Raw genomic sequence first — 19,365 nt, forward strand, 5'->3', positions numbered from 1 at the left:
ATATTCCAAAGTGCACCTTTCGGATTTCGCAGGCCATTTTTTACACATTTTGATTGCAAGGTTCTTCTCACACATTTGGGCCCCTAAATTGCCAGGGCAGTATAACTACGCCACAAGTGACCCCATTTTGGAAAGAAGACACCCCAAGGTATTCCGAGAGGGGCACTGCGAGTTCCTAGAATTTTTTATTTTTTGTCGCAAGTTAGTGGAATATGAGACTTTGTAAGGAAAAAAGAGAAAAAAAAATAAAATCATCATTTTCCGCTAACTTGTGACAAAAATAAATAAATTCGAGGAACTCGCCATGCCCCTCACAGAATACCTTGGGGTGTCTTCTTTCCAAAATGGGGTCACTTGTGGGGTAGTTATACTGCCCTGGCAATTTAGGGGCCCAAATGTGTGAGAAGAACTTTGCAATCAAAATGTGTAAAAAATGACCGGTGAAATCCGAAAGGTGCACTTTGGAATATGTGCCCCTTTGCCCACCTTGGCTGCAAAAAAGTGTCACACATCTGGTATCGCCGTACTCAGGAGAAGTTGGGGAATGTGTTTTGGGGTGTCATTTTACATATACCCATGCTGGGTGAGAGAAATATCTTGGCAAAAGACAACTTTTCCCATTTTTTTATACAAAGTTGGCATTTGACCAAGATAGTTATCTCACCCAGCATGGGTATATGTAAAATGACACCCCAAAACACATTCCCCAACTTCTCCTGAGTACGGCGATACCAGATGTGTCACACTTTTTTGCTGCCAAGGTGGGCAAAGGGGCACATATTCCAAAGTGCACCTTTCGGGTTTCGCAGGCCATTTTTTACACATTTTGATTGCAAAGTTCTTCTCACACATTTGGGCCCCTAAATTGCCAGGGCAGTATAACTACGCCACAAGTGACCCCATTTTGGAAAGAAGACACCCCAAGGTATTCTGTGAGGGGCATGGCGAGTTCCTCGAATTTATTTATTTTTGTCACAAGTTAGCGGAAAATGATGATTTTATTTTTTTTTCTCTTTTTTCCTTACAAAGTCTCATATTCCACTAACTTGCGACAAAAAATAAAAAATTCTAGGAACTCGCAGTGCCCCTCTCGGAATACCTTGGGGTGTCTTCTTTCCAAAATGGGGTCACTTGTGGCGTAGTTATATTGCCCTGGCAATTTAGGGGTCCATATGTGTGAGAAGTACCTTGCAATCAAAATCTGGAAAAAATGACCGGTGAAATACGAAAGGTGCACTTTGGAATATGTGCCCCTTTGCCCACCTTGGCATCAAAAAAGTGTCACACCTGTGGTATCGCCGTACTCAGGAGAAGTTGGGGAATGTGTTTTGGGGTGTCATTTTACATATACCCATGCTGGTTGAGAGAAATATCTTGGCAAAAGACAACTTTTCCCATTTTTTTATACAAAGTTGGCATTTGACCAAGATAGTTATCTCACCCAGCATGGGTATATGTAAAATGACACCCCAAAACACATTGCCCAACTTCTCCTGAGTACGGCGATACCAGATGTGTGACACTTTTTTGCAGCCTAGATGCGCAAAGGTGCCCACATTCCTTTTAGGAGGGCATTTTTAGACATTTGGATCCCAGACTTCTTCTCACGCTTTAGGGCCCCTAAAAAGCCAGGGCAGTATAAATACCCCACATGTGACCCCACTTTGGAAATAAGACACCCCAAGGTATCCAATGAGGGGCCTGGCAAGTTCATAGAATTTTTTTTTTTTTTCGCATAAGTTAGCGGAAATTGATTTTTTTTTTTTTTCTCACAAAGTCTCACTTTCCGCTAACTTAGGACAAAAATTTCAATCTTTCATGGACTCAATATGCCCCTCACGGAATACCTTGGGGTGTCTTCTTTCCAAAATGGGGTCAGTTGTGGGGTGTTTGTACTGCCCTGGCATTTGAGGGTCTCCGCAATCATTACATGTATGGCCAGCATTAGGAGTTTCTGCTATTCTCCTTATATTGAGCATACAGGTAATGAGATGTTTTTTTCCGTTCAGCCTCTGGGCTGAAAGAAAAAAATGAACGGCACAGATTTCTTCATTCGCATCGATCAATGTGGATGAAAAAATCTCTGCCCAAAAAAAAAAAAATGGAGGGGAAAGGCGTCTGCCAGGACATAGGAGCTCCGCCCAACATCCATACCCACTCAGCTCGTATGCCCTGGCAAACCAGATTTCTCCATTCACATCAATCGATGTGGATGAATAAATCACTGCCGGGATTTTTTTTTTTTTTATATATACAAAGTGTTTGCCAAAGCATAGGAACGCCGCCTCCTCCTCAGCTCGTATGCCTCGGCAAACGTATCTGTCACTGCAGAGGAGAAAATCCCGTCTTGCAGCGCCGCATACACCGACTTGTGTGTAATCTGACAGCAGCGCAATGCTTCTGTCAGAATGCACATCAGTGCTGCAGCTAGTCGATCGGTTGGTCCACCTGGAAGGTAAAAAAAAAAAAAAAAGAAAAAACCAGGCCACAACGCAATAATTTTATTAACTTTGGAACAGAACATGTAACTTTAACTTTTTGAACTAAACATTAACGTATTTGCTTACTGGTGTTTTTTTTTTTTTTTTTTTTACCTTTATAGAACAAACCTCTCCTTCCCCATGGGTCAATGTGCAAAGCGCAAATCGCCCAAAGATGTGGCGAAGTGCGTTATGCACTTTGTCCCATGTGAAAGGAGACGTTTGCAGCAGCTGTGAGTGAATGGGCCCTAATAGCCCTGTGTGCCTATCCTGGTGAGATGATCCCTATGCTAATAGTGTACCTGTGAGTGGTACTTCCGGAAATACTCTCCAAAGCATAGGGCAGGGTGGTCAGGACAGTCAGGACAGAAATAGCGGGTGTCACGCCTTATTCCACTCCTGCTACAGACACGACATCTTTTTCGGGGTGGCGGTCGGTTTGAGGTACCAGCAACGACACTGGGGAAGTGTCGCTCGTGTAGACGGCTAACTACACTGGTGGTTGGGGCCACAGAACCTCCTGGATACAGGAGGTTCTCGATGATCTCTTCCTGAAATTTGAGGAAGGATCCTGTTCTCCCAGCCTTACTGTAGAGAACAAAACTATTATACAGAGCCAATTGAATTAAATATACAGACACCTTCTTATACCAGCGTCTGGTTCTGCGGGAAACTAAATACGGGGACAACATCTGGTCATTGAAGTCCACCCCTCCCATGTGGAGGTTATAGTCGTGGACTGAGAGGGGCTTTTCAATGACACGGGTTGCTCGCTCAATTAGTATTGTCGTGTCTGCGTGAATGGAGGAGAGCATGTAAACGTCACGCTTGTCTCTCCATTTCACCGCAAGCAGTTCTTCGTTACACAAGGCAGCCCTCTGCCCCCTTGCAAGACGGGTGCTAACGAGCCGTTGGGGGAAGCCCGCGTGACTAGTTCGCGCGGTACCACAGGCGCCAATCCGTTCTAGAAACAAATGCCTAAAGAGGGCCACACTTGTGTAAAAATTGTCCACATAAAGATGGTACCCCTTGCCGAATAAGGGTGACACCAAGTCCCAAACTGTCTTCCCACTGCTCCCCAGGTAGTCAGGGCAACCGACCGGCTCCAGGGTCTGATCTTTTCCCTCATAGATCCGAAATTTGTGGGTATAGCCTGTGGCCCTTTCACAGAGCTTATACAATTTGACCCCATACCGGGCGCGCTTGCTTGGGATGTATTGTTTGAAGCCAAGGCGCCCGGTAAAATGTATCAGGGACTCGTCTACGCAGATGTTTTGCTCAGGGGTATACAAATCTGCAAATTTCTGGTTGAAATGGTCTATGAGGGGCCGAATTTTGTGGAGCCGGTCAAAAGCAGGGTGGCCCCTGGGACGGGAGGTGCTGTTACCACTAAAGTGCAGGAAACGCAGGATGGCCTCAAAACGTGCCCTGGACATGGCAGCAGAGAACATGGGCATGTGATGAATCGGGTTCGTGGACCAATATGACCGCAATTCATGTTTTTTTGTCAGGCCCATGTTGAGGAGGAGGCCCAGAAAAGTTTTAATTTCGGAAACTTGGACTGGTTTCCACCGGAAAGACTGGGCATAATAGCTTCCCGGGTTAGCGGATATAAATTGAGTGGCATACCTGTTTGTTTCGGCCACAACTAAGTCCAAGAGCTCCACAGTCAAGAACAGCTCAAAAAATCCCAGGGCCGATCCGATCTGAGCTGTCTCAACCCGAACTCTAGACTGGGCGGTGAAAGGGGGAACTACAGGTGCGGCTGAAGTTGGGGACTGCCAATCAGGGTTTGTCAGCACCTCTGGGATTCTAGGGGCTCTACGGGCACGTCTTTGCGGTGGCTGCGACGGGGTCACTACTGCACGTGCCACCGTACCAGCTTCAACTGCCCTTCTGGTGCTCGCCACTTCACCAGGTTGTACGGCAGTGCTGGTACTAGGTCCAGGGAGGGCTGGGCTGCTGGTGTATGCCTCACCACGTAATCCGACAGCACCAGCCCCACTCTGCTGCCCCTGAAGCGGATCCTGCGCAACCTGCGGTCTAGCGACACGGGGCCGGGTACGCCTGGTGCTATCAGGGACCTCAACCTCCTCGTCCGAACTTTGGGTCAGAGAGCCACTGCTTTCTACAGGTTCGTATTCTGACCCGCTGGATTCATCAGATGAGGGTTCCCATTCCTCATCCGACTGGGTCAGAAGCCTGTAGGCCTCTTCAGAGGAATACCCCCTGTTAGACATGTGGGCAACTAAATTTAGGGGTATTCCCTGAGACTACCCAAGAAAAAAAAAGCAAGCCTGTCTTACAAATGGGAGGCTAGCGAAGTACCGGAGGCCGCTGCGGTTGATAAAAAATATAAAAACTGATTTTTTTATCGCCGCAGTGCGTGTAAAGTGAATGTGCAGTGATCAAAAAAAAAAATTTTTTTTGTCACTGCGGTGGGGCGGGCGTGGGCGAACGCACGTGTGGGCGACCGATCAGGCCTGATCGGGCAAACACTGCGTTTTGGGTGGAGGGCGAACTAAAGTGACACTAGTACTATTATAGATCTGACCGTGATCAGTTTTGATCAATTCCAGATACTATAAAAGTACAAATGCTGATTAGCGATACGCTAATCAGCGAATAACGGACTGCGGTGCGGTGGGCTGGGCGCTAACTGATCGCTAACTACCTAACCAAGGGACCTAAACTATACCTAAAACCTAACGGTCAATAACAGTCAAAAAATACGGTCAATACAGTTTACACTGATCACTTTTTTTCCTTTTCACTAGTGATTGACAGGGGCAAGAAGGGGTGATCAAAGGGTTAATTGGGGTGCTGGGGGGTGATCTGGGGGCTAAGTGTGGTGTGGTGGGTACTCACTGTGATGTGTGCTCCTCTGCTCCTCTCCTGGAATCAACCGACCAAAAGAAGGAGCAGAGGAGCAGGGCAGCCATATAACCCCATCATATTTACTAATATGTGGGGTTAAATGGCTGCTGATTGGATTTTTTGAAAATCATCAACCTGCCAGCCAATGATCATTGGCTGGCAGGTTGATGACGAACTTCTTCTTTGAATTTTGCCGGCCCGCGATGCGCACACCTCCTGAGCTGCGATAGGGAGAGAGCTGCAGCAGAAAGGACACACCTCCTGAGCTGTGATAGGGAGAGAGCTGCAGCAGAAAGGACACACCTCCTGAGCTGTGATAGGGAGAGAGCTGCAGCAGAAAGGACACACCTCCTGATCTAATCAGGTGGTGGCCAGCCGGCACTCTGTTCAATAGGCGTGGGGCACAAGTCCGAGACAATAATCCCACTTGTACAGACAAAGAAGACCGGCGCTCACTTTATCTTCTGCTGATTAAATCTCTTTATTCGTCACATATGAGATATTCTGTGACGCGCGTTTTGGCTCCAATACGAGCCTTTCTCAAACAGATACAGATATAGCATACAAAATGACACAGTGTACACGGTTTGAATAGACCGCCTAAACGGAAATGACATCAGGTAACCATGGCGATCAATCAAACAAAATTTGAAACAATAACAGAAACACGTGAGAAGCGACCCAACTGCAGCAGCATCAATCAGATACTAGTGTTTGAAGATCATACGGAATTCTCTCAATGATCATGGCGACTTCTAACTCAGATGATGCGGTTGGGGGTTCTTCACGTTTTCAAAAAAACTACATAAAAAAACAAATAAATACAAAATATTAATATACATATCATATAAAATGGAGCTTGGAAAATTACAGGAAGCTATTCAGATCATACTCCCGGTTTAACCCCATGGGTTCCAATGTCTGTAATGTGTGACTCCAATAGGATTCGCGTTTTTTTTACATTTTAATCTGATTCCCCCCTCTGCGAGGTTGTGCCACATGTTCAATAATTTGAAAGCGCAATTGCGAAATGTTATGTGGTAAGGAACCGGTAGAAGCAAGTTGTTTTTCCTTATAGTGGACTTGTGTTTAGAGAAGCGATCTTTCATTCGCATGGATGTTTCTCCTATATACAGGAGTCCACAAGGGCACTTTAGTAAGTATATGATAGAACTACTGTTACATGTGAACAGACCCCTGACTGGGAATCGCTTGCCTGTGGGGGGGGGGGGGGGAATATTCCCCTTTAATTACACTTGAGCAGTGTATACGCCCCAGGCAAGGAAACGTGCCCTTTCTGGGAGTAGATAAAATCTCAGTCTGGACACTGCCCACATCGGCCCTCACCACCATGTCGCGGATATTTTTATTGCGTTTGTAGCATATTAGAGGCGGGTTCTTAAATTCTTCAACAGAGGGGTACGCCCGGGACAAAATGTTCCAATGTCGAGTAAAAATATACCGACATTTGTTAACCCTTGGGTGGAATTTGGTAATAAATGGACTACGCGGCCCCCTTGGCTCCTGTTTAGGGGCCAAAGAGGTATCCTTACTCCTCATGCGCTACCTGCGGATGAATTAATTGCTTTAAAGTCAAAGGTGGATAAAATTGGCGCTGACCTTAAGCGGGACATTGAAAGCACCAAACGCCAAAAATTCACCAGAGATTCTGAAGATTATCAGAATAAACGTGTATATAAACGGCAAGACTTGTCCGGTACGGCCACACCGCTGTTCACCCGGCCGCAGCACCGGGGAGGCTCGATGTCATCTGGAGCCGGAAGCGACTCCACGATTGGAGCTCCACGCTCGGCTTTTTTAGGCAGAAGGAGGCAAAGACCCCAGCCAAGAAAAACACTCAACGAGCAGGATGTCATTATCGGCGGCGCCGATGCACCGAGGACAACGCGCTCTCAGGTAGAAATGACGCTCTGGAGTCCACTCCCGCTGCAGATACTTGAGAAGGGACTATCGTTTTGCCCAACCAGTCCGCTGGACAGCTTTGAGCTCGATATGGACTTGCCAGTGCTTTTTCCGTAAGGTTCGGCTTAAGGCACATTTTTTAGGTTTGCGATCTACGAGTTCTGAAATACGTGAAAATATGGTGAAGGCAGATGATACTTGGTTGTCATTAAAGGATTTGGGCTTGAGAACAAAAAGTAATTTTCAGCCACCCAAATGTTACCATCCTGCTGAAACGTTTATTTCTTTGGTCCAACGTGATATCTCGCAATCACTACAGGAAATGCGACAAAGTGGGTTTCATTTAAGCCACAATTTGTCGCGTCTTGAAAGACCGGCTATTGAGGATTTGACACATGATAATAGCTTGGTTTTCAAACCTGCTCTTGTCCCGATGGACAAAGAATATTATGTGAGCGAGATCTTGGGTCAGTTGGCTAACACCGATGTACGCCGTCCTTTGAACGGTGATCCGGTATTCGGCTCGTCCCATTGTGGCTCTCACTGATTCCATCTTATCTCCACCAGCGATCTTAATGGAAAAAGTCACGACACCTCTTATAAAGAACGTGCCGTCTTTTTTGCTTGATTCTAATCAATTTTTGCGTGAAGTTGGGACCCTGGCGTTACAGGATGATGATTTATTGGTAACTTTTGATGTGTGTTCACTGTATACCCCGATTGTCCACTGGAAGGGTATACGGGCGGTTGAGTGGCTTTTATCTTTCTCCTCTCACACTGACGGTGCTAAACAATTTTTCCTGAAATTGCTTAAAATTATTTTAAATTTTCTGTTTCAGGACACGTACTACCAGCAGTGCTGTGGGACCGCGATGGGATCGAATGCCGCACCGCCATACGCAAATTCTTACATGTCATGGTTTGAAGATAAATATGTTTACAGTAACGATCTGTTTAAAATTCACAGCATTTTTTGGCGAAGATTCGTCGATGACGTGTTTTGCGTGTGGCGGGGCGGCATTCGATCCCTTCGTGATTTTGCAGATTACCTGAAATCGGTTTGGTCCGAACTTCAGTTTACTCTGCATTATAACGATCACCCTGGTCATTAAGGGTGAGAATGGGTCGGTTGAGACTGATTTGTATATTAAAAACACCGATAGAAATTCTCTTCTCCATTTCTCCAGCGATCATCCCCCTACAGTCAAGAAAGCGTTACCCCTTTCCCAGTTCCAGAGGGTGCGCAGGATTGTATCTGATGCGGGTGTTAAAGAGAAACGTCTCGATGAAATGTTAATGAGATTTGAGAGTCCAGGTTATCCCGCTGCACTGCTGGGTAATGAGAGGAGTAAGGATACCTCTTTGGCCCCTAAACAGGAGCCAAGGGGGCCGCGTATTCCATTTATTACCAAATTCCACCCATGGGTTAACAAATGTCGGTATATTTTTACTCGACATTGGAACATTTTGTCCCGGGCGTACCCCTCTGTTGAAGAATTTAAGAACCCGCCTCTAATATGCTACAAACGCAATAAAAATATCCGCGACATGGTGGTGAGGGCCGATGTGGGCAGTGTCCAGACTGAGATTTTATCTACTCCCAGAAAGGGCACGTTTCCTTGCCTGGGGCGTATACACTGCTCAAGTGTAATTAAAGGGGAATATTTCCCCCCCCCCCCCCACAGGCAAGCGATTCCCAGTCAGGGGTCTGTTCACATGTAACAGTAGTTCTATCATATACTTACTAAAGTGCCCTTGTGGACTCCTGTATATAGGAGAAACATCCATGCGAATGAAAGATCGCTTCTCTAAACACAAGGCCACTATAAGGAAAAACAACTTGCTTCTACCGGTTCCTTACCACATAACATTTCGCAATTGCGCTTTCAAATTATTGAACATGTGGCACAACCTCGCAGAGGGGGGAATCAGATTAAAATGTTAAAAAACGCGAATCCTATTGGAGTCACACATTACAGACATTGGAACCCATGGGGTTAAACCGGGAGCATGATCTGAATAGCTTCCTGTAATTTTCCAAGCTCCATTTTATATGATATGTATATTAATATTTTGTATTTATTTGGTTTTTTAAGTACTTTTTCAGAAAACGTGAGGAACCCCCAACCGCATCATCTGAGTTAGAAGTCGCCATGATCATTGAGAGAATTCCGTATGATCTTCAAACACTAGTATCTGATTGATGCTGCTGCAGTTGGGTCGCTTCTCACGTGTTTCTGTTATTGTTTCAACTTTTGTTTGATTGAGCGCCATGGTTACCTGATGTCACTTCCGTTTAGGCAGTCTATTCAAACCGTGTACACTGTGTCATTTTGTATGCTATATCTGTATCTGTTTGAGAAAGGCTCGTATTGGAGCCAAAACGCGCATCACAGAATATCTCATATGTGACGAATAAAGAGATTTAATCAGCAGAAGATAAAGTGAGTGCCGGTCTTCTTTGTCTACACCTCCTGAGCTGTGATAGGGAGAGAGCTGCAGCAGAAAGGACACACCTTCTGTGCTGTGATAGGGAGAGAGCTGCAGCAGAAAGGACACACCTTCTGAGCTGTGATAGGGAGAGAGCTGCAGCAGAAAGGACACACCTTCTGAGCTGTGATAGGGAGAGAGCTGCAGCAGAAAAGACACACCTCCTCAGCTGTGATAGGGAAAGAGCTGCAGCAGAAAGGACACACCTCCTGAGCTGTAATAGAGAGAGAGCTGCAGCAGAAAGGACACACCTCCTGAGCTGTGATAGGGAGAGGGCTGCAGCAGAAAGGACACACCTTCTCAGCTGTGATAGGGAGAGAGCTGCAGCAGAAAAGACACACCTCCTCAGCTGTGATAGGGAGAGAGCTGCAGCAGAAAGGACACACCTTCTGAGCTGTGATAGGGAGAGAGCTGCAGCAGAAAGGACACACCTCCTGAGCTGTGATAGGGAGAGAGCTGCAGCAGAAAGGACACACCTTCTGAGCTGTGATAGGGAGAGAGCTGCAGCAGAAAGGACACGCCTCCTCAGCTGTGATAGGGAGAGAGCTGCAGCAGAAAGGACACACCTCCTCAGCTGTGATAGGGCGAGAGCTGCAGCAGAAAAGACACACCTCCTCAGCTGTGATAGGGAGAGAGCTGCAGCAGAAAGGACACACCTCCTGAGCTGTGATAGGGAGAGAGCTGCAGCAGAAAGGACACACCTCCTGAGCTGTGATAGGGAGAGAGCTGCAGCAGAAAGGACACACCTTCTGAGCTGTGATAGGGAGAGAGCTGCAGCAGAAAGGACACGCCTCCTCAGCTGTGATAGGGAGAGAGCTGCAGAGAAAAGACACACCTCCTCAGCTGTGATAGGGAGAGACCTGCAGAGAAAAGACACACCTCCTGAGCTGTGATAGGGAGAGAGCTGCAGCAGAAAGGACACACCTCCTGAGCTGTGATAGGGAGAGAGCTGCAGCAGAAAGGACACACCTCCTGAGCTGTGATAGGGAGAGAGCTGCAGAGAAAAGACACACCTCCTCAGCTGTGATAGGGAGAGAGCTGCAGCAGAAAGGACACACCTTCTGAGCTGTGATAGGGAGAGAGCTGCAGCAGAAAGGACACACCTTCTGAGCTGTGATAGGGAGAGAGCTGCAGCAGAAAAGACACACCTCCTCAGCTGTGATAGGGAGAGAGCTGCAGCAGAAAGGACACACCTCCTGAGCTGTAATAGGGAGAGAGCTGCAGCAGAAAGGACACACCTCCTGAGCTGTGATAGGGAGAGAGCTGCAGCAGAAAGGACACACCTTCTGAGCTGTAATAGGGAGAGAGCTGCAGCGGTAAGGACACACCTCCTCAGATGTGATAGGGAGAGAGCTGCAGCAGAAAAGACACACCTCCTCAGCTGTGATAGGGAGAGAGCTGCAGCAGAAAGGACACACCTCCTGAGCTGTGATAGGGAGAGAGCTGCAGCAGAAAGGACACACCTCCTGAGCTGTGATAGGGAGAGAGCTGCAGCATAAAGGAAACACCTCCTCAGCTGTGATAGGGAGAGAGCTGCAGCAGAAAGGACACACCTTCTGAGCTGTGATAGGGAGAGAGCTGCAGAGGAAAGGACACACCTCCTCAGCTGTGATAGGGAGAGAGCTGCAGCAGAAAGGACACACCTTCTGAGCTGTGATAGGGAGAGAGCTGCAGCAGAAAGGACACACCTTCTGAGCTGTGATAGGGAGAGAGCTGCAGCAGAAAGGACACACCCCCTCAGCTGTGATAGGGAGAGAGTTGCAGCAGAAAGGACACACCCCCTTAGCTGTGATAGGGAGAGAGCTGCAGCAGATAGCGCTGCCTCGGCTACAACAGCCCAATACAAGTGAATGGAGCGGTGGCCGCACTTGCGCAGTGCACTTCCCATTCATTTAGATGGGACTTCCGAAAACAGCTGAGCATTGCGCTCTCCGTCACTTTACAGATTCCATTCTAAGGATAAGTGCGGGTCCCAGATGTGGGACCCACACCTATCAGACACTGGTGGCATATCCTAGCGATATGCCACCAATGTATGAGATGGGCGAACCCCTTTAACCCAAGAGAGGGTGGCACATGAGGGTCAAAAAGAGATGCTTCGTGCTCTGGATGAGACACCAGGTTTTCGGTCCTTCCTGTGGATTGTAGATGTGGCCACTTTTTTTCTCTTTATTTTTTTCGTTGCGCCTTCGAAGAATGGCGCATGTTTTTGCGGTTTCTCAGGTCCAGGAATCTAGTGTAAAGTAATGCGGGTTTTTGCAGAATCTTAGTTTTTCCTCTGAATTCACAATTATGACCCGTGTATTATATAGTGTGAACAGGAAGCAAAGGTTTATTATTCTGTGTCCCCCAAAATAAGAAACCGTATTTAATTATCTCAGAATTGTCATGGCGGATAAATGTTCTGAGGCCACCATGTAAAAGCTGTCCTGCTGGATCTGTAACCTGCTCACCACCCTCAGATTGTGGGTCATTACAAACTCCTTCTTTTCAAGCTAGTGGTCTAGGGTGGTGAGTGGGTTAATTACAGTATTCCTGGTGGTTCAGGACAGTGAAGGGGTTAATTTGTTTTGCTGGTCGTCTAACATAATGAAGGGGTTAATATAAGTCTCTTTGGGGGTTTTATGACATTGAAGGGGGTTAATTATAGTATTCCTAGTAGTCTAGGGTATTGAGGGGTTAATTAGAGTATTTTGAGTAGTTTAGAGCACTGAAGAGATTAATATAAATATTATTGGTGGTTTATGGCAGTGAGGGTGTTAATTATAGTAATCCTAGAGATTTAGGGTATTGAGAGGGTTAATTATTGCATACCTAGAGGTCTAGAGTAGTGAGGGGGTTAATTAGAGTATTCCTAGTAGTCTAGGTTAATGAGGGGGTTAATTAGAGTATTTTGAGTAGTTTAGAGCACTGAAGAGATTAATATAGATATAATTGGTGGTTTATGGCAGTGAGGGTGTTAATTATAGTAATCCTAGAGATCTAGGGTATTCAGAGGGTTAATAATAGTATTCCTAGTAGTCTTGAGTAGTGAAGAGTAGTCTAGAGTAGTGAGGGGGTTAATTAAAGTATTCCTAGTAGTCTACAGCAGGAAAGAGATTAATATAAATGCCCTTGGTGGTTTATGGCATTGAAAGGGGTTAATCATAGTATTCCTAGTACACTGAAGAGATTAATATAGATATAATTGGTGGTTTATGGCAGTGAGGGTGTTAATTATAGAAATCCTAGAGATCTAGGGTAGTGAGGAGGTTAATAAGAGTATTCCTAGTAGTCTTGAGTAGTGACAAGATTAATATAAATATCCTTGGTGGTTTTTTGACAGTGAGGGGGTTAATTACAATATTTCTAGTGGTCTAGTGAAACGGTTAATGTAACAATCCCTAGTGGTTTAGGTTCTGAGCAGTAAGTACAGTATCCTTAGCAGTGAAGTGGTCGATGTCAGTTTACCTGGTGGTCTAGGGCAGTGAGAAGGTTAATGTAAGAATCCCTGGTGGTCTATGGCAGTCAAATTATTATTTGTCAGATCCCTGGTGGAGGGTAGTGGAAGGGTTAATGCTGCATACCTGTGGTCCAGGCTCAAGCAGGAAGCTGAACAGTCCTCCATTCTCGGATCATAGAGAGGACTGTGCAGCTGTAATTGCATGGCTGCACAGTTCTCCCTATGACTCAGGATCGCTCAGGAGGGACAGTCTTCAGAACTGTCTTCAGAACTGTAACATTTTTTTATAAATAAATTCACAAATGAAGGGTTAACAGACAAAGGTTGACATTTATTTCCTTCTCAAGACATTTTTATAGGGCTGAGCAGGATTTCTGTCTGCGTTCTACATATTTTCTAGAAATAACCGAGGGCGTCTTCCTTCTTTTTCCCCAACTTGAAGCCGCTCAGACTCGCTTTCTCTCCAGTATGAGGCATAGGTTCGAATATTCTCACATGACAGAACTGACCTCCTCCAAGATCCACCTGAGGAGAGACAGAGGACGCGTTACACGGCAGGAAAGCGCATGGTGTGGATGGAGCCCAACCAGCGTCTGTGTGATATAGGGTTATTCCACAGCGCCCTCTGGTGGACCTTTATCATCATGTCCCCTCTGCCCCCCACGATCAGACTAATGTCATGTGTTCTCCACCGCGGTGCAGCTCTGCAGATCACTGACCTTCACAAAGAAGTTCCTTCCAGCAACAGTTTGAGATTTGAAGGAGACGGCCTTAAACTTTGCGGCGTTAACCCCGGATTTTACCTGAAACTCAGGTTTTACCTGATGACACAAAGGACGAGAGTGAAAAGAAATGTAGTTTAAAGGCAAAAAATTAACAAAAACATTTTCATTCCATTTTCTATATTTTTTTAAGAATACAGTGAAGATGTGAAGAATAAGTTGTGTGAATGGAGCCCAAAATATGGGAAATTCAGTAAGTTCCGGGCCCTTCCTGCTGCAGTGATATAGATCCAGATGATTGGGGCTCATAGCAGTGCAGAAATGACGGACACCCCCAGCCCCTGGCGTCTGCGACACAATATGTTACAGAAGCAGAGTGCGGCCGCTCCGTCCCCTAATAGGATTATAATCGATTACATTGCACTTTATAAAATGGGTTGTTCGAGTGGTCACCCCGGGAACACCCAAAATGCCCAATGACGATGCAATTGCAGTTTCAGCCTCCGTTCGGGCACAGGACGGCTTAGTGCAATGATCCCTGGCCCCATGGTTGTTTTATTGAGATTTTTGTGCAATGGTCTGCAGAAGGACCTGCCTATGGTCACATGACTATGGCTTTGAAGGTCCTTAAGCCAAAGAAGAGGGGAGCAAGGAGTCGCTTCTGTGTAAGTGTAGTGCATCATGTCACTAGAAAGCCACGTTGAGCACTTGGGGCGATGCCGCCCTCTTAATTATGCTGCACTCAACACTGACTTTTGCAATCAAGATTTCCCCGAACCCAGTGATTGGAGTGGATGTCCAACTGTCAATCATGTCCCCTTACCACTATGGAGCTGTGTATAGAATGCTGTGCGGTAAGCCTCTCCCATCATATACAACGTAACGTTCCACATCTTATATAATATACAATGTAACGTTCTACATCTTATATAATATACAATGTACCGTTATACATCTTATATAATATACAATGTACCGTTATACATCTTATATAATATACAATGTACGTTATACATCTTATATAATATACAATGTAACGTTCTACATCTTATATAATATACAATGTAACGTTACACATCTTATATAATATACAATGTAACGCTCTACATCTTATATAATATACAATGTAACGTTCTACATCTTATATAATATACAATGTACCGTTATACATCTTATATAATATACAATGTAACGTTGCACATCTTATATAATATACAATGTAACGTTCTACATCTTATATAATATACAATGTAACGATCTACATCTTATATAATATACAATGTAACGTTGCACATCTTATATAATATACAATGTAACGTTCTACATCTTATATAATATGCAATGTAACGTTCTACATCTTATATAATATACAATGTAACGTTCTACATCTTATATAATATACAATGTAACGTTCCACATCTTATATAATATACAATGTAACGTTATACATCTTATATAATATACAATGTACCGTTACACATCTTATATAATATACAATGTAACGTTACACATCTTATATAATATACAATGTAACGTTCTACATCTTATATAATATACAATGTAACGTTCTACATCTTATATAATATACAATGTAACGTTGCACATCTTATATAATATACAATGTAACGTTATACATCTTATATAATATACAATGTAACGTTCTACATCTTATATAATATACAATGTAACGTTCTACATCTTATATAATATACAATGTAACGTTGCACATCTTATATAATATACAATGTAACGTTCTACATCTTATATAATATACAATGTAACGTTGCACATCTTATATAATATACAATGTAACGTTGCACATCTTATATAATATACAATGTAACGTTCTACATCTTATATAATATACAATGTAACGTTGCACATCTTATATAATATACAATGTAACGTTACACATCTTATATAATATACAATGTAACGTTGCACATCTTATATAATATACAATGTAACGTTCTACATCTTATATAATATACAATGTAACGTTCTACATCTTATATAATATACAATGTACCGTTACACATCTTATATAATATACAATGTAACGTTCTACATCTTATATAATATACAATGTAACGTTCTACATCTTATATAATATACAATGTAACGTTGCACATCTTATATAATATACAATGTAACGTTCTACATCTTATATAATATACAATGTAACGTTGCACATCTTATATAATATACAATGTAACGTTCTACATCTTATATAATATACAATGTACCGTTACACATCTTATATAATATACAATGTAACGTTACACATCTTATATAATATACAATGTAACGTTCTACATCCTATATAATATACAATGTAACGTTACACATCTTATACAATATACAATGTACCGTTATACATCTTATGTAATATACAATGTAACGTTATACATCTTATATAATATACAATGTAACGTTATACATCTTATATAATATACAATGTAACATTATACATCTTATATAATATACAATGTACCGTTACACATCTTATGTAATATACAATGTAACGTTACACATCTTATATAATATACAATGTAACGTTCTACATCTTATATAATATACAATGTAACGTTATACATCTTATATAATATACAATGTAACGTTATACATCTTATATAATATACAATGTACCGTTATACATCTTATATAATATACAATGTACCGTTATACATCTTATATAATATACAATGTAACGTTGCACATCTTATATAATATACAATGTACCGTTATACATCTTATATACTATACAATGTAACGTTGCACATCTTATATAATATACAATGTACCGTTATACATCTTATATAATATACAATGTAACGTTACACATCTTATATAATATACAATGTAACGTTCTACATCTTATATAATATACAATGTACCGTTATACATCTTATATAATATACAATGTACCGTTATACATCTTATATAATATACAATGTAACGTTCTACATCTTATATAATATACAATGTACCGTTATACATCTTATATAATATACAATGTAACGTTATACATCTTATATAATATACAATGTACCGTTATACATCTTATATACTATACAATGTAACGTTGCACATCTTATATAATATACAATGTACCGTTATACATCTTATGTAATATACAAGGTAACGTTACACATCTTATATAATATACAATGTAACGTTCTACATCTTATATAATATACAATCTAACGTTACACATCTTATATAATATACACGGTAACAACACAAGAGGAAGCTGATATAACCTGTGATGTTACTCACCACGTCACACAGAGCCTGGACTTCAGGGTTGGCGGGCTCTTCTGCACCCACCCCCCCACACATAAATGGTGGCTCCTTAACTTTAGATTTTTGCTTCACACCGTCCATTGTAAGTGCTAGCTCTGCAGGCTAAACCTATAAACGCACATCTGCTTATATATCCATGGAGCATACCTCTTAACTGTGGGAGGGGGCATCTGATCACTCTGAGCACATACTTTTTTCTATAGAGGAATGTCTGTCTTTTATCATTGCCGGATATATGAACCAGCCCCCCCACCCCCCCAGGACAATGGTTTGAGCCGTTCATACCTGTGCATCTCAGGACATGACCGACAAGGAAGAGATGACAATAAGGGGCTTGTGCATTGCTGACATGGGAGTCACATATTTCACAAACTTGATTTGCTTCTTTCAGCATTTCAGGTTAATTGGTATTGCAGTCAAGAGAAAAACAAAGAATTCTTTAGTTTTACATATCAAGACATAATTGAAAAAAAATCTAGTTCTTAGACCGTCTTGAAATTAGATAAATCCAACCTCAGATGAAGCACAGAGCAAGACATATTCCACAATAACGCAGAAGCCGCGTGTGTTTTCTTATTTTTGCATTTTGCATATTTTGGGCTAGGGTCAGACGTTTCTGAGATACAAGGGTTAAAAAAATGAGTCTATTTTCAAGCTGCTTTCTTGAATCCTGTCATCTGATGGCTCATGTGTAGCTCTTGTCTTGTCTTTGATCGCCTGACCTCATAGACACTTTTCAGTTTGATCAGAATTGAGCTTTAATGAATGTATATGAGGTCAGGAGATCAGAGATAAGAGCTGTGATTGAGCCGTCAGGTGACAGACTGATTTTTTAATCCTTGTAGCTCACAAATGGTTGAATGTATAAAGAGCAATTGAAAAAAGTGATTTTTAGGCCAAAATGAATAAAATGTAATAATACAAAGAATCCTCTCAAAGGTGGGAAGATTATTCACCAGTGGAAAACATTACAGCTGACAATCTCCCCAGGAGCGGACGTCGCAGCAGATTCACTCCAAATCCAGACGACGCATTACACGGCAGCTTGTGGCCACCGCTGCTCTGAGGCTCCTGGAGCTGCTGTCATCTCCCCTTCTTCCAGCAGGTCCAGCCACCGAAGTTGTCCTACCTCTCCATGTAGACTCTTAAAGGGTCGCCGTTCATGCAACCTAATCTTCATCAAGCCAATGTCTGGCCAACTTGATGTACAACTTGTCCTGCAAAGACGTGCCGTCTGTCTGCCTGATTCCCGGATTTTGCCTGATTCCTCTGTGCTAGATCACTAATCCTCTGTCCCTACCTACAGTACTTGTACCATCTGCCCTAAATGGTGGCCCACAACTTGGCAACGATCCCTGAATAAGTGCAGGGGCCTAAACCTAGTGGGCTAAAGAGTAGTCAGACAAAAAGAGGTTAAAACCAGAAGGACAAAGTCAGGACCGGATCAGAATAAAAAAGCTAAGTAAAATACACAGCAGAGTGAAACCAGGGGATAACTTCAGCGACAAGGACAAAAGGAACAACTTGATTATTAGAGATCCTCTAAAAAAATATATATATCACACCCATACCAATATGTGAATAGAATTAAAGGAGTATTCTGCTTACATTAAAGGGGTTGTGCTGGAGTTTTATATTGATGACCCTTTCCTACCACTGGGACACCCACGATCATAAGAACAGGGGCCCGTATCCTCTCCAGTGCCCTGAAATGAACAGAATGGGTGGTCGAGCCTGTGTGTTCTGCGCTGTACTCGTCTCTCTCTGGAACTCCCATAGAAATGAATGGGGTGACCATGCTCATGCCTGGCCGGCCACTCCATTCATTTCAGGGGGTAAACATTTATTTGTGGAGTCACTAAAATTGTGGTACTTGGGGGGAGAATGAAGTTGCAGAATCCCACGCTGTGGAAAGGACAGCAACCCTGCGCCATGAGGACTCTGCGACAACGTGTTCTACCTCCACAGGCTCTGAGGACCGGAGACAGAAGCAGAGCTGGAGTCACCGCTGTCTGGATAGATTTCCGCCTCTGAATCGGTGACCATTTTAATATCTGAGCATAAAAACACAAATCCCTGCTCCGCACTAGTGTTGAGCACGAATATTCGAATTGCAAATTTTTCT

General features: G+C 43.3%; 1 protein-coding gene across 1 annotated transcript; it reads right to left on the bottom strand.

Annotated features, from left to right (window-relative positions):
- Nucleotides 1-13,608: 13,608 nt before the first annotated feature.
- Nucleotides 13,609-17,321, bottom strand: LOC122931814 (cystatin-B-like). Its single transcript, XM_044285870.1, has 3 exons — nucleotides 17,214-17,321; nucleotides 13,932-14,033; nucleotides 13,609-13,737 (listed from the first exon to the last, which is right to left on the bottom strand). Exons 1-3 carry the CDS (start codon nucleotides 17,319-17,321, stop codon nucleotides 13,609-13,611), a joined length of 339 nt encoding a protein of 112 aa, XP_044141805.1.
- Nucleotides 17,322-19,365: the final 2,044 nt, after the last annotated feature.

Source organism: Bufo gargarizans, chromosome 3, assembly GCF_014858855.1.
Source record: "Bufo gargarizans isolate SCDJY-AF-19 chromosome 3, ASM1485885v1, whole genome shotgun sequence".
In the NCBI taxonomy this organism is placed as follows: Eukaryota; Metazoa; Chordata; class Amphibia; order Anura; family Bufonidae; genus Bufo; species Bufo gargarizans.